We start from the raw sequence: 23,194 nt of genomic DNA on the forward strand, positions 1-23,194 counted from the left end.
AACTTTCTCGTATTTTCTCATTTGTGATGCATCTCTTTCATTCTATTGAAAACGAATGCAAGCTATTATTTTGATTTTAGACTTTTATTTTTCTTCAGCTGTTTTAGCAATGTGCTTATTGCACCTTTTCTGCTTTTCTCCATATAAAACTTATTTATAAACTTATTTGTTGCATGGTTAGAATGTTTATTGTGAATAAACTGATATATAACTCTCTCATATACTAATGCTATTGAAAGTGTCCAACTATGCAATTAGCAAACAAATGCATCAAATTTATTTTATTCAATGGAAATTTTTACTTCAACTTACCACTAGTGTTACCACTTGTGTTACCACTAGTGTTATTGCAGTTGTGGTAAATCAGTTTAATTACAAAGACACTTTTACATTCTTATGCAAAGTCAGTTCAGTTAATTTACTGAAGACATAAATACTGACCAGTTATCATTACTGACAGTCATCATTTACTTTCAGTTATTTCTAATTTACACATAAACATTACATTCACAAACTTACAGTAACATTAATTACAATGCCTCTTCTAAAAGCAGATATGTGAGGTGTTTTCCTTCAAAAATAACTTGCCATACCTGCTGCATTTTCTCTCAGTCCCACATCAAATGCAAGTTTATCTGTCTGGGATCTTGATGACGTTAAACAAGTCAAATACTGCAAAAACAGTGGAGTTATTGAAAACAAAAATCAATGCAAAAATTAACACACATACCAAATTAATACTACATTCACACTACCCCATCTTACTATCATCCTGTGCTTTTTTTTTTTTTTTTTTTTTAATTAAAGAAGTTAAGCATGGTGTTATTTGTAAATAAGCTTTCACTGACTTCTTTAAAACATCCAAATCCTTTTTCAATTTGCACATATTTGTGTTGTGCAATAGAACTCTTTCCTTTCAAAGTTTCACAGAGTTTATGAGATAGGAACAGGCAAACATCTTATTATAGCCTTGCTGTAATAAGTTTGCAGCGTGAGAACATATCAAGCATACCAAAGGGCAGTAATAATACCAACAACTCTGGTAAGTCAAGGCAATCACAATTTTTATGGTTCATAAACATAAATAGCAGAGATTAAAGACTAATGTGGAGTCTTCTAGTACAAGAAAAATGAGGGAGGACACTTTCTTCACCTCTAACTTCTTCAACTTCTATTAGTTATACTTGCATGGGCAGTATAAGTCGGTGATCCAAAATAGTTAAAAATTTCCAGTTGTACAACACAGCGAAACAACATTTATACAAGCTAGCACATTTTCAGATGCATGCTTTGGCAACTATCCTAATCTAAAAGGAACAACTAATCTTGTGAAATATGATGGAAAATCAACACATATCATGACAAATTCATTTGTAATAGCAGCAACTTGCTAACAGAATGATCATTGAAAAGGATTCCTGAAGGACAAAATTAATTGATAAAGGAGGTTTTCAGCTAAATTTCTTAGTGAAATAGATTTGAACAATCTGAATTTAAAATGTAAGGGCCACTTCCATGGCACTGAGAAACCATAAACTATTTTTTTTTTTTTAGTCTAGTGTAGAACAGGATTTATAAAGAACAGTTCTTCTGAATTCGTATATTTATTTTGATTTTAAAAACATTTACTTATGAGTTCTGTGCTACTGATTACTGTGCAAGTGCTCTTTTGCTTACCATTTCACTGAATGAATGTCGAAGTAGTATAGCATGACCATATAGCAGGGTTCTGTGACCACCTTGAGCTGCCTACAGAACATGACAGAAAATGTCAGAACTCCAATGCACTGTATACACCACAGTCAGATTTATATAACAACATGAAGAGTTATTACAGTTTAAGTATTAAGTAACAATATTCAAGTGAATTATCAAATACACACGCTGGACAAAAATCATAATAATGAAGTAGCAACAGCAACACCTAAATATCTGTCAATAAAATAAATTATCTTGGCCACAGACTGTTATTGTGGCCTAATTTTTATCACAATTAAATAAAAACATTTTTTAAAAACATTTGAAATGAAACAAGGTAATACCTACCTTTTTTATAAACTTCTCGGAGGCATTAAAAAACATAAAAAATAAGTATATGTACACACAAATAAATTGCAATTTGAAAGGAGAAAAACGTACCTACTGCCCAAAGTAGTTTAAGTATATACGAAGGACATCTACTTGCTAGGATTAGTGAAAGCATTTATTAGCTTCATTACAGCAACTGCACTCATGATGTCAACTAAGCATGATTATTAACTTTCGCACTCTACAGGTACCTTAAAGGAGGCTGTAGTGAGGTGGGAGTTGGTCTATTCTCCCACGTGCCTGGTGACAGGATGAGGGGGAATGGGCTAAAGCTGCGCCAGGGGATGTTTAGGTTGGATATTAGGAAGAACTTCTTTACTTTCTTAGGGTTGTCAGACATTGGAATAGGCTGCCCAGGGAAGTGGTTGAGTCACCATCCCTGGATGTCTTTAAAAGATGTTTAGATTTAGAGCTTAGTGATATGGTTTAGTGTTAGGTCAGAGGTTGGACTCAGTGATCTTGGAGGTCTCTTCCAACCCTGATGATTCTGTGATTCAGATGTGGAAATTTATGACAAGATCAGAGAGGGCAAAACTGGATTTCCCATATGATTCCTTTAGTAAGAGAATTTAATACACATCTTCTGAGACTTTCTCAATGACCAGAAGAAAATAAATTCCAAGGGAAGAATCTTAAAGTTACCTACTGAAAAACAGACATCAAGCTTTATAGGCTTTCAAGTCTGCCTCTCTCAACCTTTTACTACATCTTATCTGCTAATTATTTATAAGTAAGAAGCCAATTCAAATTTCAATAAAATATGACCAAAAGATTAGTTTACTGATTTATTGTGGTGTTTTCCACTGAAACTAAGATTTTTTTTTTTAGATCTTCAATCTCAGATTGTGTGAAGCATGACTTTAAGAATGTGATCTCTAAATTTTGCACAACCAAAGACTAATGTTAATACTAATACTACTGTGGTGGCCAACATTATATTTCATTTTTCATCTCTTAGTCCAGATCATAACATTTGTATGAGTTAAGTCCTGAGTAATAAGGAAAGGCCAAACATCAGGATCCTGGATAGCAAGTTAGAAAGTACTGATTTAAGAATGTATAATGTCTCACGTGATTTCTAGGTACTGCTCACACATACACATAGAATTTTTATTTTTATTTTTAATTAGAAAATCATTTACTGTTCTTGTTTCATGTCTATTTATGTAATCATTAAATATGAAAGATGATTCAACAAAATATAACTACAGAACATTAAATTGCCTCTAGTATGTTACATGTTAAAAAGGACTGCTTTTAAAAAGTCAGTTCTTTTCCTATGATTCATGTAAAGGGGACCAATATAGTTAAAGGTAGTTTCTGGAACTCAAACAATGTTTATACATGTGCAGACAAATGATTTTGCATTCTGTAGAGAAGACATTAGTTAAATTATTAATTAGTATTGCAAGCTGTATTCAACTCATGTTCTACAGAACCCTAACTTAGAAAATATCAGTCTGAAGAAACCATTATAATCTTTAGCTCAACTTATAGAATGTGTAATACTAATTCAAAGGAATAAAGCTGAAATGCTATTTGTCCAAACAGAAGCAATAAAAATCAAGAAGCAGTTCAGCAGAGGTCTTCTATTACAACTGCAATAAAATAAAGAAAAGCTCGTGGCTACTCTTTTTTTTTTTTTCTCTTTTTTTAGCTAATCACAAAGATGTTAAGAAATGAGGATTTGTGACCTGGTCATCATGAAACTTAAGCTTAAAGCTGTTAATAGCTAATACAATCTTATATAATTTTATGCAGTTAATCGAGAGATTTCTCAGAATTATATGGTAAAGTACATATTCTGTTTCACTATATGAACCATATAATTATATAAAAATTCTTAGTATATCTTGCAGCAAACTAAAAAATCTGGACTCCTGGATAATAATTTGTGGATCCTCACAGAAAGTGCGTTAGATTGCTGGGGAAAAAAATGGAGCTAAATATACAATAGTTACTTCTGGTCATTCAGAGAACACAGAATAGTTTGGGATGCCATTACAGAAGCCTGATCAGAAATTAATAACAGCAAAACTGTAATTACATGTAGGTTGTTAGAGAAAAATTTCTCATCAATTTGTAACAAATATACACATACTAAGTTAAGGAAATAAAATGTTTCATGCTATTTTTTACTGAAAGCTTTTAAATGAATCACTTGTAAGGCTAACTCAAAAATAAATATATAAATAAATAAAAAAAAAGCTATGTTTTTTCTCCAGAAAATCTGAAACTAAAAGCAAAACTTTATTCCAAACTAAATTTAATATGGAAAGCAAACCTTTCAATGCAATGATAAACTGGTGGAAACAAAAAAAGTTTAGCAATCATAAGAGGCCAACCTTTATTCTCAGTAATGCCTTTGTATTGAAAACAGAATACGAATTAACATTTTAAGATATTCAATTCCTACATTACATGCTGTCATTTTTCCCTACATTCCCTAAATTATGACCTGACAGCAAATTGTATTATTCATTCAGAAATAGCTTTTCTCTGAGATCTGTTTTAGAAATTGCTTATTACCATATCAATTTGCTTTCCCTGTGCTAAAGATAGTGCCTTATAATACAAAATATTTAACTTGACTGGTATTTATGATAATATGTCTCAAAACAATATCAGTTAATTGTAACTTAAAAAATAATCTGTCCATTTTTGCAACAGCTTATTGACAGAAGCTGGAGTTCACCTCCACCAAATGTAACAAATCCTTCTCATAGAAAGGAAGTTTTTTGCTTTATTGTTTAAGCTTTCATCTTTTATTTCATCCTTGGTATTTATATGTAGTTCTGTGTTTCTATTAAAATTTTCCCAACGGACCGTACTCAGTTTCAAAAGCAATAGAGGGCAAAGTTGTTTTGAAAGAAACGTTGCACAACAGACCACATTTTCTATTTTATTTGTAAATAGTCATATACTACTAGTTATTAAATTAAATATTTTTGCTAATTTTTTGGGTGAATATTTTGGAAAAAAAAAGGATTGTGATATTGCCGAGGAGTCCTGAAAGTGACTAAATCAATATCACTTTTTGAAACAACACTGATCACCTGATGAAGCCTACTGGACTACGATAATTAAAGATCATGTTTTGAGTATTAAATGTATAAAAATCTGCAACAATTCTCACAACTAATAAGAAAATTTCTTTTTAGAATTTGTGGAGCTAATGAGCCGATATTATGGTATTGATTTTTCCTCTGTCAGAATGACTGATAGTGTGACATGAAATAAGCACACTGAATTACTGGATTTTTAATATAAACTGTACATTAATCTCATTTATATTTCTCCCCACTGAGTATTTTAGATTTTCCATAAATTACTGACCTAATCTTCACATAAATTAATTTATGGGACATTTGACTGATTGGGATGTTTGAAAGTAGAACTAGTAGCTTATAATTAGTGTTCTTTGTGTCTTTCTAACCTGTGTGTTAATGGGAGAAAAGGGGATGCTTCTTCTACAACATTTATACAACACTGGCTTCAGAAGCCCAAAGCTTGGAAGGCACTCACAGACTATTTTCCTCCCATTGTGATTACCAGTTTATTATTCTGACACCAGCAACACAGCCCATGGAGAGCACCACCTTTCAGCTTACTTGAAATTTCTACTGCACTGGTAAAACAGCATTTCTATAAAAATTGTGGTACAGGAACAAGATCAGACTTCTTCCTGGCATATGTTCTTTGGAGGGGTACTTGTTCTGAATAATATGCATAGCTCATTATCTGCCTTCATGAGTAATGTATCTATTGAAAGTTTAGTTTACATCACATTATTCCATGATGTATACTACGCAGAAGTTCACAATGTATAAAATCCCTCACAATACCACCATCCACTGATTATAATACAAAATGCAGTTCATGATTTTAGTCTTCTGAATTGTGCCTAACTTAGAGGATTAAAATAGTGTAAAACAGGCAGTAGAAATGTTCGCTCTGTGTGTATACATGCATTTCTATATGAATCTACAGTTTACATGCCTTCTGGCTACAAGACCTGCCACCTCCAATATACCTCCTAATTGAACTGATTTGAGTTCCACACATAAAGTACAATAGAAAAAAGCTTACAGATAGGAAAAACAAAACAAACAAACAAACAAAAAAGACTTAACAGCATGAAAGGCAGATGCTAAGGATAACATTATAAAAATCATGAAAGCATTAAACTGATAAAACTGCAAAGTTTCAAGTTTTCTGGTCAATCATTCTTAAATAGCAACCTTTTATTCAGATAAGAAAAAAACAACAGTTTAGAGTTACTGATCTGCATGAAATCATGAGTTTTAATCCAGAAGCATTCTAAAAATCTTTATAATTTTATATACTTGAGAAGCCAATTGAGAAGCAAAATGAAACTCACTCCTTCAGAAAGATAGGACTCCATAGCTCACCTTGGATGCTTGCAGCAATTAATTAATTCATTCATTATTTTTTAAATGAATGTTCTATCATTAGTGTTAGACAGTTTCATTGGGATGATATAAAGCTTAGAAAAATTGATTTCATGTGATATATACTTTTTTAATTAAGTTATATATTTGACCACTTTTACTTAGCACTTTTTGAAAAATATATTTTTTCAACAACTAAGTTTTTATCCTTCCTACACATTGAACATACCACTTCTGTACAAACAGTTATGACATTCAAAAGAAAATCACCCTCAAGTAAATAAAACACCTTTTTGGTTCTCTCTTCTAGGAGCCATTTACAGTCTCTTACCTTGAATTATAAAATTCTCATCATTTCCACATACTGCATGCACAGTACATGCATTTCAGTAAGAAATCAAAAAAAAATTTCTCATCATGAAATAAATTCAGAATAAATTTGTATTCAAAAACAACCAAAAATGAGATGTTATATTTAAGCACATTTCCTAAGATTACACTGAGATCACTTGTACATTTTTTTTGTTTCTTCCTCAGACTTCCGTTTTACCTTCTAGCTATAATGACACAGTCTTTATTCTGTATGCAAGAACAACAACAAAAATTACAACTTGAAGAGAATATGAGTTTTCTGATTCCTCATAAAGTAAAATGTTACAGACTATCGAGCTTGGCAGATTGTTTGCATAATAATTAGTTGCCATCTAGTCTCATAAAATAAATAAAGACATAGAGTATTTTCATGCTCTGTTCACAAGAGAATAAAAATTAAATTCAACATTATGTTAAGAAAATAAAGGTAAGTTAGAAAGAATAGAGAAGGATGGACTATATTCTTCACAACTAGTCAAGGAAATCAAATTAAATCTCCCACACAGTCTTTTGGACTATGTTGGGAAATCAATTAAAGCACAGAATTCTAGAAGATAGCAACAAGCTGATCTGATATAATCTGATCAGGCAACAGAAATCTGAGAGGTACAATAAACATCAATGCACTGAAGTTGCCTGCAAAATTTCAAAACAATTTTAGTCAACTTTAAGAGACATTTATATGACTACTATCATATTTAACCCTAACTGAGTGAAATGCAGAATTTTATTGACACAAGTTTCATGGCTTTCACAGAGCCAGAAAGCGATGATTGCAGAACCTGTCATAAGAAATAAACATTGTAAAATCTTATTTAATACTAACTCATTAATAATACTTCAACCCATACATTAAGAATTGGCATTTCCATTTTTTTTCTTCCAAATTTCAGTTGTTCACAGAATAGGAGAAAATAAATGTGATCCCGCTTTTTATTTTAAAATCCTAAAATTTATACCCATGAATAAAAATAGAGCAGTGACAAACTGAGTGGAGAGCACAGGCTACAAGCTCTACCTAAATATACATAACTAGACAATTTGCCTAAATTACCTACTTATAAGCAATTCACAGATGCAACAGCAAGTGTAACATCTATAAAATTCCAGAAGTAGCAGTATGTAGATAGTGTGAGAATTGAAGTTCTGTTTTTGCAGTGGAAAACTCCACTAACTTTGCATATTCAAAAGTGATTGTGCAGGCATAACAGTGGCATAACATTGGAGAGTATGTTATGTAGAGAAGGGGACAGTGGAAGGTCTCGCTGTCCCAAAGGAGGATAGCTAAGAAAAACAGGAAAATCACATGCCCTCTAGTCATGAGAGGAAAAGGAGAAATTAAAGGTTGGTCCAATAAAATTGTACATACATGGTATAGTAACAAGCACCAAGTAGGTTGTGAAACTGTAGTACTCAGCCAATGAGGAAACAGGTGAGGAATCAAGCATCGGGTAGTGGGGATATAAGGTTATGATAAACTTTTGCTGTGCACTCCTGCTTGCAGGACACCTGCCATTGCAATCACAAATAAAAATGCTGCTTCACTGAGATCCTTGCCTGAGCCCGTGTTATTGGCTGCAGATTGTTTCTCACAATAGGAGGTATGTTTCTCTCATGGGTAGGAGAACAAATAGCAAATTATTCAGGTGGGCATGCAGATCATTCAAAATACTGAAAAAACCCTGCATCTACGATTTGAATTAGGCTTAATATTTTATAATTCACTTCTGACAAACAAACAGCTTAGAAGTTCTATGAAAGATACATACCTTATATATCCTTATCATTAATAAATAACATATAATAAAGTGCACTTATTTTGAGGGGACATGCTAATCAGTGTGGAAGTTCTCTTTATTAGGGTATTACGAACGTTAGGATATTTTAGATTTGAAGTGATAATGCAGTTGAAGGGTTGGTAATGAGAAATGCAAGCACAGTTACAACATTTGACTATACTGCAAAAGTCACCATACACTATTCTGTAAGCATTATAGTAAGTAGGCCTGTAAAAAATAAAGTAAAAAATTAAGAAACCTAAGGTAGATAATTATTAAATAACTATTTCTATTCATTAGTTCTTGCTTCTTACCACGGGTTAAGCAACTAAAAATTACAACAGTTTAGGTTTTGTTCATCTACAAAATAAATAAATAAATAAATGTATTTTTATATCTGAACTGATCAAACATTTAAATTTGCCACTTTTTTATTGATAGAACTTAATTCACAGTTGTTAATTTCATATAAGGATAAGTCAAATAAATATATGTGAAATACTTCCTTAATTCAGTGACACAAGGTAGAACCATGATGACATTATTTTGCTTTCCTCATTAATAAATAACACTGTAATATAATAATGCTTTTATGGGAATTATTTATGATTCAAAAAAAAACTTCTTACACTCTCAATAGGTTCATAAAAGTCACCCAGGCCAAGGGTTCTTTTGTTCATTTTTCAGTTGCCAGGTTTGAACTGATGGTAATAAATGATCTCTGAGAATCATGTTTCTTTTTTTTTTTTTTTTTTTGTAAATAGTTCAATACATTAACTGCACCTGCTCCTCAATGCTATAAAAAAAATAATTTTATTATGGTTATGGAGCAGTAACATCCCAAGAAAACAGAAAAAAATAAAGAATCTGCTACCACACAAGTCCCCTCACCCAGAAAATTCTGAAACAATAGAAGTAATGAGAAAAAAAAATCCATAATTAGAAATTTAACATTCTTTGATGTTAATTTACTTACCCCTTCACTGGCATTATCCCCTGTGTTGGCCAGCATTTCTTGAAGGGCTCTGACAGACAGGGACTGTTCAAGTACAAAATTACAGATGCAAAGGTCCGGAGGAACATACTGTAAAATTAAATTAAACAGCATAAGAACAGAGGAGCAGATTAGATTAAACAGGATTAAAAGTGTTAGAACACGTGTTTTAATTTTAAAATCTATATTTATACGCAACATTTTTTTTTGAGATGCATGCTATCTTATTGTATCAAAATAACACAAAAACATTCTTCATAATTTGTAATTGCAGTAACTTTATATTTGCTATAGCTCTACTGCTCACAGTAAAAATAAATCACCTCCAGGTTCAAAAGTGGAAAAATTCTCTCCACATACTATTGCTTTCCTGTCTTTTAGAATTACATCATGAACATTTTATTTGTTCTCTAACATCACTGACAAAACAGAAGAGAAGGCGTATGATCTTATTTGATGTATAAAGTTGAAACTGAATATATTTATAGCTGCCACTAAATGTCAAAGATTCAAAATCTTCTGATATAATAATACAAGCTATTTTAGGGACCTTCTCCTCAATTATTGGATCAATAATGACTGCTGTTTTTGAAACATGAAACTTACATTCACTTCAAAGAGAACAGAGTTATTTTCAATCTGTTAACACTAATGCATCCAATAAAAGATATGTATACAAGAAAAAAAGTCTCAGGGGAATCTTATCAACATACATAAACACCTGACAGGACAGTACAAAAAAGAATCAAATCCTCAGTGCTGCCAGTGAAAAGACAAAAGGGAATTAACATGAATTGAAATACAAGAAATTCTATTTAAACATGAGAAAAGAACTTTACTGTGAGCATGGCTGAACACTGGAACAATGAAATGCTAAACTTTCTGAACACTCTGTAGCAAGGTAATAAACAATTAAGAGCAGTATTGGAATTCCTAACTTTTGATCTCTTCATTTTTTCTTTTTGACAGTGTTTTCAAATACATTTTGGAAAAGAATTTTAAGCCAAAGACTTGAGATTGAAATTGCATAGATTTTATTTACATAATTGTTACATATATGAGTTCCCTCATCTTTTGTACACAAATAATTTCTTATTAAGTAGTTCATAATTTCAGTAATTCCCATAGGAAAAACTTAAACTGTAATATTCATCATCATTCATCTCTACTGTGCCCTGTTTCTTTTTTTTTTTTTTCTTTAATATTCATTACCTGCGTCTGTATACATCCATTTTTACTAATAAATTGTAAAGAAATAACATGAAAATTGTTTATGGAATTACAAAAACATTTTAACGGAAGTATTTGGTAATCTTGAATCCCTTCAGTGTTGAATCCCTTCACCACACAAATTACCAGAACAGCTCATGGTCAGCCTATCATACAACCTTCCTTTTTTTTTTTTTTTTCCCCTCTATGTTTCTACAAATATTTCAAAGACATTATCTTTCCTTTTCCTTGTATCCCCTTTCTTTCAGCTACTTTTATCTTCTGATTACATACGGCTCAGATAAAAATCATGAAATTACACCTCTTTATTCCAAAATTAACAGACATACTGAGTTTTTTGGTGGTTTTTATTTATTTATTTTTTCCTATCTTGTTCTCTCTTCCAGAAATTAGTTGAATGGAAAAGCATCTCTCTTCTTGTTTTAACAATATTTGGCCAAAGTTAGTAAGTGAAGAAACCGTCACATGTGCTTAAAATAGATTTTGGCTATGGTAAAGTTGTCAGCTGTAGTAGAGAATTTAGTAGAAGATATCAGTGTGATTAACATGCCTTGGATCTCATTTAATGCAATTTCTTCTTAATACATAGATGCTATCTAGCTTTATAAACCAATTTTCATGGATGAATAATCTACCTCAGGTAAACAGTACTGTTTTAACAGGGAGGATATTCATTTTAAGAATGAATTCTTAACTTCTGATTTGGACTAGGTTCCCACTTCCAGTCTTAGGATCTTATTATACTTCTGCTTTCTAAAATAAACAGACATCTATTATCCATGTTCCCATTTTAGATACTTATGGGCAGTGTCCACATTTCCTTTTTTAATCTGAACATACTGTATCCTCCTCCAAGTACTATCATGACTCTCACTGCACTTCCTGGAGACATTTTATTAACATTCCTACCAATTTGAATGTCACGATTGGACTCTATTCCAGCAACACTGCCGCAGAAGTAATAAATCAATACCCCCAGATTTAAAGAGATAGTATATCTTCCCATCTCCTGCCATGTTTCTTTTCATGATACCTCTAAAGACTATATTAAATCCCCCTGAGCATGGCATCACTCAGGAAACTCATGACTGCATGACATCCACCGTGACCTTCATGTTCCTTACAGCTGACAAGAATAGTTCCTCATTCTGTAAGCATATTTACTTATTCAGTTTTTACATTCAGTGCTGGTAGCACTGAAATATGCCTCTACTTTCTGTTAAAACATAAAGTACTGCAGACCTTCCTGTGTGTGACATGACTTCATGAATTGCCAGTTCCCCAATGTTTCCATCATCAGAAAAAAAACATGTATGCAAATTTAAATCGTCTTAATGGAGAAAAATAATAGCATGGCAGTGAAAACAAAACACTGAAGGATTTGATCAGAAACACATTCAATAACAATTTTTAGTCCACTGGATGTGTGTCATTTTAGTTTTGTTATTTCATAAACAAAATTTTGTCTAAATGTTGATGAAAGGAAACGTTATTGCTAAGAGTTGTTCGTACGTATCATACTCTCTAAACATTTGTATCAACTTTCTACTTATTTTTAAAACAGACTTAGATATTTAAATGACTTTCCAAAATTCTTAATTGTTCTCAGGTGTAACTAGCAGTTCAGAAACCTCCCTGGTAAGCTCTTTTAAAATTATTACATTACATGTTTTCTAAACCTCTTAATTTTAACTTCGTTAATTTGATTTTAATTTCAGAAGCTTCTGTAGTTGTATCTGCTGCTAAGTCATGAAAAGTAAAGTAGGTTCTACAAAATTCTACAGTCATATATACCGTTCCTCCCTTCTTTAGACTAGGATGAGGAAAAACACTATCTTACAGATTGAGATCATCAGTAATAGATATTCTACACTGTAGTTGAGCTGTCAATTAATAAACAGTTCCCAATCATTATTGAAAAATGTTAAGACAATAGTTGAAAACACATATGTGAAAACTAAATGCTTTAACTTAAGCATGTGAAAGGATTATCGGGATTTTTAAAGCATACAGGAGATAAATTATCATTGCTAAGCTCTTAGAATGCAATTTAATGCAGATTTAAAAGTAGCACGACTTTTCATGTTTGAGATGAACAAGAGCTCATACTCTCATACTGCATAAACAAACACTGTAGATTTAACACGGTCATAATATCTAGACTAAAAATAGGACCATACAGTAATATTTCAACAGGAAAGATACAGCGATCCTGCTAAAAATCAGGAGGAGAAGTACATGATCAGGAAGAACAGAACAGAAATAAAGACACAAAAAATAAAGAAAAAGAAAAGGATGCATGGAGAAAATAGAAGAGAGGGAGTAGGTCCTGCATTTGCCTTCATTCTTAACATTCTGCTTTAGTACAAGTCTCAAGTTTCATTTCTTCTTTCTCCTGTCAAGCTCGTCTTCCTATTTTTTTTCTTCATAACTCTCTAGCTTATTTTCTTCCTTTTGATGCTTATCTTTAAAACTTTTGAATATTTAATAATCCTGCCCTCAGAACTCCCAACTTTCTGCTTAATCAACCCGGTTAGAAGCAACACTTAATGTCAGTAACTAACAGGTGACAGTACTTCTGGAAGTATCAGTCCTGCACACCAAGATATTTGAAACTTCAGCAGTGATAGGAAGAAGCTTTTAAGTGAACTTATATCTTATTAACAGTCTGGAGACATAATCTTGAAAATATGAAGCATTTCAGGTACAGAGTTAAGTTAAAGAGTAGTGGCTTTTGACTTTGAGACAAGTATGCCTCAAAGTATATTTAGAATCTTTTAGAAATCTCGTACAGCAGTCACAGAAGGAGAAGCACACAAAAAGCACATCTAGCACCACATTAAAGAAACCACAATTAAATGTATTCACAATAGTAAGTAGGTTAACATTCATTGACCGATTACACCAGCTGAGAGCATCTACTTCTTACTTTAGCTTCTGATGTTGGTTCCAAAAAGCACAGGCGATTCCCAAGTCCCTCAGCTGCCAAGCAAAACTTCCTTTGTTCTTTGTGTATGCTGGCAACACACTGAAGTACTACTTCGTCATCCTGTCACAAAGCAAAGTAGAAGAAAGAAAAGTAAATAATCAGAAGTTGAATACACACACTATAGTGCTAAAAAAATGGAACACTGGAATCTGCTGAAAAGGACATTTCTTATATTCCTATAATTGTTATCATGTACACATACACAGATTATGTTGACATGTATGTTTACCAATGTGCATGTATGGATTTGTATTCAAGACTGCATCAAAGTGACACACAATACATATAATCTCCAGGACTTTGACAAGTGCTGTGTTCCTCAGTAACCTTAGCAGTGACTAGCTACAGTGTCATAAAAAAAATGAAAGTGTGCTATAAAGTATCACTCAGTGATACTCTATAAAACAGGATTAGTTTTTAGAGTAAAAATTTATTACTCTGATCTTGCAAGCAACAGTAGTCTACACATCATTTAATTTCTTTTGTTCGTACAGTATGCCTCCAATGTAAGCCCTCTGAAGCATAACCTTAATTTTTAGTCTCATTTAATTTTGAAACTTTCTACAACCAAAGATCCAAGAGGCATTTTTCAAGTGACTGTTTGAATAAGTTATAAGAAGTTGCTCCTCAGAAGACATATTCCAAAACAAGACAACTGTAGAACAGTGAGGCAAAACTGTTTTATTTAGTTATCCTAATTATACTGAAAGTTCTTTTACAAATTGTTACATAATGCAGTGCCAGAGACACTTACTTATAAAGTGCCAAGCCCTTATCCACCTCTTAACATGTGATACTAAACTTGATATAAGCATGCTAAACCAGATTATTTTTAGTGTTCAACTGTGTCTTAGGTGTACACTGTGTAAAAATCATTTAAATTTCCACTACTTGCCCACTAATCAAGCATAATACCACTTGTAGACTAGCAAGTAGAAGAACTTATTTTTATAAAGGTATTTAGCTGTTCACCAGAAGACACTGCCTTAGGAGTTTTTAAGGGGGTGGAAGCTGATAAAGAGCAACATGATACGTTAGTGTCCCACCCAGCTATGCTACACTGGTGTCAATTATTATTGTCAAAGCAGATACACAACAGCCGCCTGTACTGAACTAAGAGATCACTCAAACAATTATGTTCTAAAATCAGCACTTCTTTTTCCAGTCCATTATGCAACTCAAATAGTATGACAGGAGCACAGCTACTGACACTTGAAATAAAAGCTGGAAGGGACAGAAGGAACCCTTCCTTTCACCAAAGGAATTAAGTGAAGTATCCTTTAAAATGGGAATTCAGAGGTGCTTTTTTCATTTGTGTGGTTTCTCAAGTGTGAGAAAGTTACATGGCTTTCTTTTAGGTGGTATTTCCCTGCCTACTTACTACTACTACCATGGATAGCTATGATATTTAAAACTAACCAATCAGCAGTTACAGACAGTGTTTCCTTATCTAGCATTTTTAACAGTACAATATGTGAATTCATGAATTTTATATATATATATATATATATATATATATATATATATATATATATATAAAAGATCTATAGTGAAGCAGGATGTAAAACAAATTACCTAATTAATGCTGAACATTTTTTTTCCCCCCCTGCTGTATATGTTCCTGTTCAATTTCTGTAAAATCTTCTCTGAAATTCTCATATTTCAAGCTTATTAGTAAAAAACCTTTCTGGTTTTTAAACATCTGTATAATGAGCTGGAAAATATACACAGTAAACTTAAGCACTTATTACTACTTTCCTTTGTTCATGAATTTTTAACACTTGGAATCAGAAGCATATCTACTGGGGGGAGAAATGAGAACAAGGTATAAGATAAAAGGCTAGATCATTTTTCATCATCTGGTTCCTTTGAACATACAGATTTCAGATATTTGAAAAGAATAAAATACTAAAACATGAATTTATAAATACCAAGATTCAGAATGTAATTGAGACTGTCCCCTAGTTTGCACTTATTAGTGTATTACATTAAATTACTAATATATAGCTGCAATTGTATTTATTCTCCCTACCACCACATTCAAGTATTCACCACATCAAGTATTCATCAATTACGCCACACAGGCATATACACAGTATCTACTGAAATTCACAGTTTTCTAATAAATAAAATGATGCCTTCAGACAACACAGATAAAAAGTTAATTAAAATACTTAACTAAAATATACTATTTTCTTTTTAAATACATGCACATAAAAATGCCAAAAGTTTCTAGCAAAATGAAATTGATATTTTAATTTTCTAGAATGCAAAAAATAACAATTTTTAGAATTTACACTGGCTTCACAAAGTCCTTACTGATCATTAAATGCCATAATACTAAAATACTGATAATATCTGAAGGATCATATGCAACATTAAACATCAATGTTTTACATTATTTCCTTAGATTCCCAATGTCCCCTTTCACTTGCAAATTCATTGTTTGATAAAAGTAACGCTACACAGGATGAACAACTTCAATACAGATGGCAATTTCAGCCAGTTTTAGAGTTTTCAAGAGTTTTTTACTCAGGCACAGGTGAACTGAACATAAGGAACTGGTGGAATCTATATAATCTATAAGTAAGACAATGACTTGCTGTTAAGATGATTCAATATTATAGTAAATTTACTGAAGTAAGATCCTTCTAGTTGAGGTCTGAAATTGCTTTTCTGGCCTGAAGACGTTAAAAAGGAATCAGTGCTGGAGTCATCATCCTTTAATGAAATTGCACCACCTTCTTAAGATAGACTGTGTACTACTATAATCAATATCTATTTAGGAATAAAGATGAATAGCAATTATTAACTTTTTTTTTTTTTTTTTTTTTTTTTTTTTAAATGAAGAGAAAATCAAAATTCCTCCTTTCTCCTGGTTAAGTTTCATGAATCAGTCCTTTAGCAAAGTCATGTAGGACAACTGAAACCTTCAGCTAAAAAAAGACCAATTCTAAGAATATTTATACATACAAACATACTGATATTACTAAAATACATTTCAGGTAGCCTGAAATTCTGCAGGATCTACTGAGTTTCATCTAGCTGTGTCACAGTTCTGTCACATATTATTCATCTATTTATGCAAATATGGGAATTTTACAAAAAGAAAAAAGCTTTGGAGATGTTTTCTCTCTCTCTCTCTTTTTTTTTTTTTTTTTTTTTTTAATGTTTGTACTGAAACCATAAATTTTTATTTGCTTTGGTGAGAGCTGAAGATGGAATCTGATTTTGTACTACACAGTAACATCTGCATAGGTTGAGTTATTATATCTGAGAAAGAAACGTACTTCTGAATGACAGTCAGTCAATTCTGTATCTTCTGCTTTGAAGATGGAAATCCTTACCAAGACAGAACTTTGCTTCCTTGCAAAAGTATGTCTAGCATTAAACAATTTCTTCAATTGAAAACTGTGCAGCAGCAAAACATTAAGAAGCATGAAATCCACCTAATTAAAGTTTTTTAATGAACTACAGCTCAACCGTTCATTACCAGACAGTATTTAGGCTTAGTCTTCAAGTTATCTTTCCTCCTCAGATTTCATAATAATGGTAAACTTAAATTGTTTTAAACAATTAAATAAATTTACCACTGCCATCGTAAGCCAAAACTTATACAGTATCAATTTTACTTAATCAATGACTTCAATTCCTGCAAAGTGATTCAGGAATCAAGGTGAAACAATACATTCTAGGCATGACCTTGTTTCAGCTTAGTTCAACAGTTTTTCAAGTCAGGATTTGAGAATAAAGAAATCTCAACAGCTAAAGGAATTGTTTCTTCGTCTGTTGCATATACATCCCAGGATTAAGAATTATAATCATTTAGACAATACACTTAAGTCTGTATAGAAATTGTATTCAACAGTAAACTTCTGTATGCTTCATATTAAGTCATATTAAGAATCACAAAGCCATCAATACATTAAATATACAAAGGCACATTTACATATAAAATGTGCACATTTTGCTGGAAAATGACTTCCTATATTTAGCTTGCTAACAAACGATTTAACATCTACCTGATTTAATCTCTATTCTCTACTATACTCAGTACTGAAAATGAACTGATAAAAGTGACATGACACTGAAAACTCCAGTAGACACAATCAGCTGCTTACTACAATCTACGGGTTAAACAGCAAAGCTGTTCCTGAAAGAAGCATGCATATTTCGCTTGTATTTTATTTACAGCTACACATAAATGTGCAAGTACTTACACATGAACCACTAACTTCAATGTAAAACTGGCATGGTTGAAAGAACACTGTAAAACTATGGACAAGTTTTATTTTATAATATATACTTTCCATTAAGAACTGTATATTGCTATTTAACAGATTATAATAAAAAATTAAAAATAAAAAATCAGAGCTCCTGTTTTACACGGTAAAACAAGAAAGCACATCAAGATAATGCTCTTCACAGCTCTACCTACCATCACATGGCTACACTTGCTGATTAAATATCATCCTTACAAATAAATGTACAAAACAAAAATCCACGGTCATCTTCCCAATTTGACAGATACCATCCTACCCATGTATGTATCTTACTGTATCACAAAACACAGATGCAAACAAACGTGCTGACTAACATTTGAGCACTAGCTTAAAAACTATTCTCCTACAGGACTGCATTGCTTTCATGTTTTCTACAATGATCTTGCAGAATATGTAAAATTCACCAGGTATTTCTTTTTAAAGGTGCTACAGTCTTCTCAACAAGTAAGGAATCACAGGCAGAGTTGACAATGATCTAACCACTACCAAATATGGAGTTGGTAAATTTGTTGATGCACAACACTTCCTTTCACAAGAGGAATGGTATCACTGCAAAGTTGTCTCCAAGCACTTGTATTTTCTGCAGATCTTTTTTTTGAACTGCAGAACAAGTGTTGCCCTGGGCAACTTGAACTCATAGCCTCCTTTGCACTGCAATGATACAGCTCAGCTACAGGAAAAAAAATAAAATAAAAAAAATCATGTTTGTTTTTAGTCCAGTTCCTACTAGCTCCATTTAATATTACAAAGTTCCTGCATCAGAACAGACTATTTAAATTCCATTTAATTTTTATTTATTTATTTTAAATATTAGGACGAGCATACTCAAACAATGGAGCAGATTGCCCAGATTGGCTGTAGAATAGCCATTTTTGGAGATACTTAAAAATCTGACTGGTCAATGTTATGCGTAACCTGTCTAGAGTTTCCTTGCAACCTCAGTGATTCTGTGCTTTAGTGAAATAAAAGGCAATTAATTAGGGGCATGATAAACAATTTTAAAACATACAGAAAAAGCTGCTCTGAAATCATAGGGAATACGCTTCCCATGTGTAACAGACAGTACTAGTAGCATGAAATACTGTAGCAAGATTCAGGATGGGTACTGGAAAAGGGTTTCATTTTTTTTTCCTCCCAATGGTAAGAAGAGCAAAGCACTAAAACTGACTCTGTGTAGGGTGTTGAGCCTGCATCACCTCATCTTTAAACACAGGTTATGTCAACATCCATGGATGCACTGTTGCATGGGTACAGTCAATCTTTTCTTGGATAAGGGCACATATGCCTATCGAGGCTCTGCTTTTCTAAGATCCTATAATTGTTACATAGTCCTTTGTGTCTACTGTATGCTAGAACGTGCTTTGCAATGTTTTTTAGAGTCCACAACTTAATTCTACCAAAGACTGTCACGCTGAGTTGATCCTGACTCAAAAAGCTTATCTTGCCTGTTGTTCATTACATTGATATGTTTTCATATTGGCATCACAACCTGAAGGAAAAGGTCAGAAGAGAAAATGTATTTTACTATTCTGTCTTCTCGCTACCTTACTTGGAATATATTTTATTTATATAATTTTATTCTCATAATACTTAAGCACACATGAAAGAAGGATTTCCAAATTTCAAATCACATTATTTCCACGTTGGTGCTCTGTTTAATGCTGAAAGATAAAAGCATATCACATTGTAGCAAATTGATACAACTCCCTACAGAAGAGACACCACAACGTCAGACAACCTAAGAATACTCCTCAGAATAATGATATTGAAATTCTGCTTTAGAACATGTATTTATGTAGAAAATATGCAGAAATTAGCCACTTTAGGAGAGACTGGTAAGAATGAATGATGACTAGAAGTTTACACAATACTAATGGAAAATAACTCCATTGAAAGACAATTGCTATTCATCAGCTTATGTTTCCTTACACAATTAAATAATTACCAAAATACTATTTTTATAATTACCAAAATACTAATTGCACTGTGACTTCAGCATAAAATGCAATAGCTTCAAAATAAGTAGTAAATCTACGTTTTGCTTGGTATTTTTTCTTGTCATCTACATATCCACTTATAGAAAATCTGTTCAGTGCACCCTTATGCACCTCACGTAGTCATAAGGAGCCTGTCAAGACATTTGCAGGTAAATTAATCCCAGTGCTTCCAGGTGTAAATATTCTGTACTTGGCCTCCTAAAATTTGGTTTCTAATTAGAAATTTCAAGATCTTTCTTGAAAGAAATTTCAAGCACAAAATAAATACTTTTTGTTCATAATTTTTCATCTATACCACAATATTATAATAAAAAGGTGCAACTCTGATTAAAAGATGTATTTTACTTCAAAACAATTTTAGTATGACCCAAAAATGCTGGAAAAAAAAAATTAGTCTGTTTCTATTTTCATGTATAATATTGTAAACTACATAAAACTACGCTATATCAGTAGAATCACAAATGCTAAAGTTCATGTAAAGAATTATACTTTTTCTTTTTGAAAGTGTATTGCAAATTCACTTAAATATAGGAAATAATTGCTTAAAAATAGTATGAATTATGTCCATTAGAATTATATAAAACATTTAAATGTTACTAAAAAAAAGTATCATAAATGGGCTTTTATAGTCAACATGCATCTTCACCATGGGTAACTAAAACCAGCTTTACTAAAAAGTGGTTTAGGTTAGACCTTTCAAGTTCAAAAAGAGTTTTGCAAGGAGCAGCTTTGAAATCACCTAAAGACAGTGAAAGCCATAGAATTAAATTAGTAGTCAAAGTATTTTTTCACTCAGTCTCACAGTATTTTCTTTTTCTGACAGTGATAAGTCATCTTGCTACATGGAATTTAACTCCTTCTCCTATAAGATTAACAATGCATACTGAATTCCATGAACCCTTAGGTTTGTGAAAGGCAAATGAAGAAAGATGACTCAATTTGGCAAGTCAATGAAACAACAGACGCTCCCTCAATATTAGCATAGAAGTTATAAAATTAGTTATTTATGCATTTCTCTCAAATAGAAAGATCATTTAAAAAAAATAATCCATAATTAGTTTCACAGTAGATATAGTCAATCATTCTGCTCATTCTAAAATACATGCTTCATACAATGCTACTTTAAAGGATTCCATTACTTCTGTGTTTGTAAAGAACAAAACTTTTCAAATCTACAATCTCAGATATTATTATTAGGATTTCTTACATCGATAATTATTGTTGTAACAGTTGGTGGGGTCAAGACTTGCATACTTTTTCTCTTGTATATTGTGAAAATTTAATTTGCATATAACTGAAAAACAAAACAGTTCTGGTACACCTTTTTATTTCTATTACTGCTTTTATATTTGAGATGAAGGATGTGGAAAATCTTGATCATTAACTTTATTTTTTACCAAGGCAAGAGAGTCCCATCTCTTGAGGTTTCCTAATTAATTAGTTCATAAACATGAAAAGCATCTTTCAGTAAGTTTTACTTTTTTTCAGAGGTTATGATCTGGAAAAGTAACTTATTGTATTTGCTTGCTATCCAATTAAAACCATTTTAGTTTCCTGCATTGGGAAAACAGTGTAATTTTCCTGTAATTAAAAATAATAATTTGGTAAACATACACAAAGAAGTTAGATTCTTCAGCATTTGATGCTGTCCTGCACAACACCCTTGTCTCCAAATTGGAGACATGAATCTGATACATGGACCACTCAGTCGATAAGGAATTGGCTAAATGGTTGCACTCAAAGAGTTGCAGTTAATGGCTCAATATCCAAGCAAAGATCAATGATGAGCGGTATTCTTCACAGGTCAGTACTAGGACCTACTTATCTCTTTGCTGCATGGACCTGTTTAACATCGGCTTCGTTTGACATCTTTGTCAGTGAAATGGGACAGTTGGATTGAGTGCACCATCAGCAAGTTTCTCAATGACATCAAGCTGTGTGGTATGAGTGACATGATGGAAGGAAACAATGGCACCCAGAGGGACCTGGACGGGCTTGAGAGGCAGGCCCCTCTGAACCTCATGAAACTCCATAAGGCCAAGTGCAAAGTCCTGCATCTGGGCTAGGGCAATCCCAAGCACAAATACAGACTGTGTGATGAGTGGCTTAAAAGCAGCCTTGAGAAAAAGGACTCATGGATGTTGGTACATCCATGTTGATACACGCTTGCTGCCCACAAAGCCAACTTGCCCCACTGCCTGGGCTGCATCAAAACTGTAGCTAGCAGATCTAAGGATGTGATTCTCTCACTCTACTCCACTGTCATGAGAGTGCACCTGGTGTGCTGTGTTCAGCTCCAGAGTCCCTACTGTATGAAAGACAGGAGGGCCACAAAGATGATCAGAGAGCAGGAGCACATCTCCCATAAAGAAAGGCTGAGAAAGTTGGGTCATTTAGCCTAGAGAGGAGAAGGCTCCAGGGAGACCTTGTAAGAGCCTTCCAGTACTAAAAGGTGACCTACAAGAAAGATGAAGACAGCAACAGCAAGGAGTGTAATGATAGGACAAGGGCTAACAGCCTTAAAATAAAAGGGGTAGGTTTAGATTACGTAAAGCATAAGTTATTTACTGTGAGGGTGGTGAAGCACTGGAGCAGGTTGCCCAGAGAAACTGTGGATGCCCCATCCCTGCAAAAGTCCAAGGCCAGGTTGGATGCGGGTTTGGACAACCTCCGTTGGTAGAAAGTGTACCTCCCCGGTGCTGGAGGGGAGGTGTGTGTGGAATTAGATGATCTTTAAAGTCCATTCCAACCCAAACAATTCTATGATCTCCCCAAAAGTCTAGGTTGGAGATTTCACAAAGATATACAAAAAATGGGGGAATGAATGTGTCACTGTATGTAAACTGTTTCTTTTCTGATATTGCTTCAACAACTCTAGGCTCTAGAGAAGCTTACTGAAAGAAAAACATGTGTACCCCCCTCTCCTGAATATAGATATTTATTGTTCTTAGTTGAAATACTGTAGTATTTCTATACAGATCCTGTTGCAGACCTATTGCATAGAGGAATTCTTTCATATCAGCCTCAACGTGGAAAGCGTGGAAAGCTAAC

General features: G+C 32.9%; 1 protein-coding gene across 14 annotated transcripts in view; it reads right to left on the reverse strand.

Annotated features, from left to right (window-relative positions):
- RYR3 (ryanodine receptor 3) overlaps positions 1 to 23,194 on the reverse strand; it is a 218,150-nt gene that overhangs the window by 162,628 nt on the left and 32,328 nt on the right. For all 14 annotated transcript variants that reach the window (XM_082761305.1, XM_082761317.1, XM_082761306.1 and 11 more), the window contains exons 2-5: positions 13,804 to 13,923; positions 9,627 to 9,734; positions 1,678 to 1,749; positions 594 to 672 (exon numbers count right to left, since the gene is read on the reverse strand). In XM_082761305.1, the coding sequence (XP_082617431.1) occupies positions 594 to 672; positions 1,678 to 1,749; positions 9,627 to 9,734; positions 13,804 to 13,923 (379 nt within the window). The remainder of the gene's footprint in view (positions 1 to 593; positions 673 to 1,677; positions 1,750 to 9,626; positions 9,735 to 13,803; positions 13,924 to 23,194) is intronic.

This window comes from Aythya marila, assembly GCF_965140915.1.
Source record: "Aythya marila genome assembly, chromosome: 5".
NCBI lineage: Eukaryota > Metazoa > Chordata > Aves > Anseriformes > Anatidae > Aythya > Aythya marila.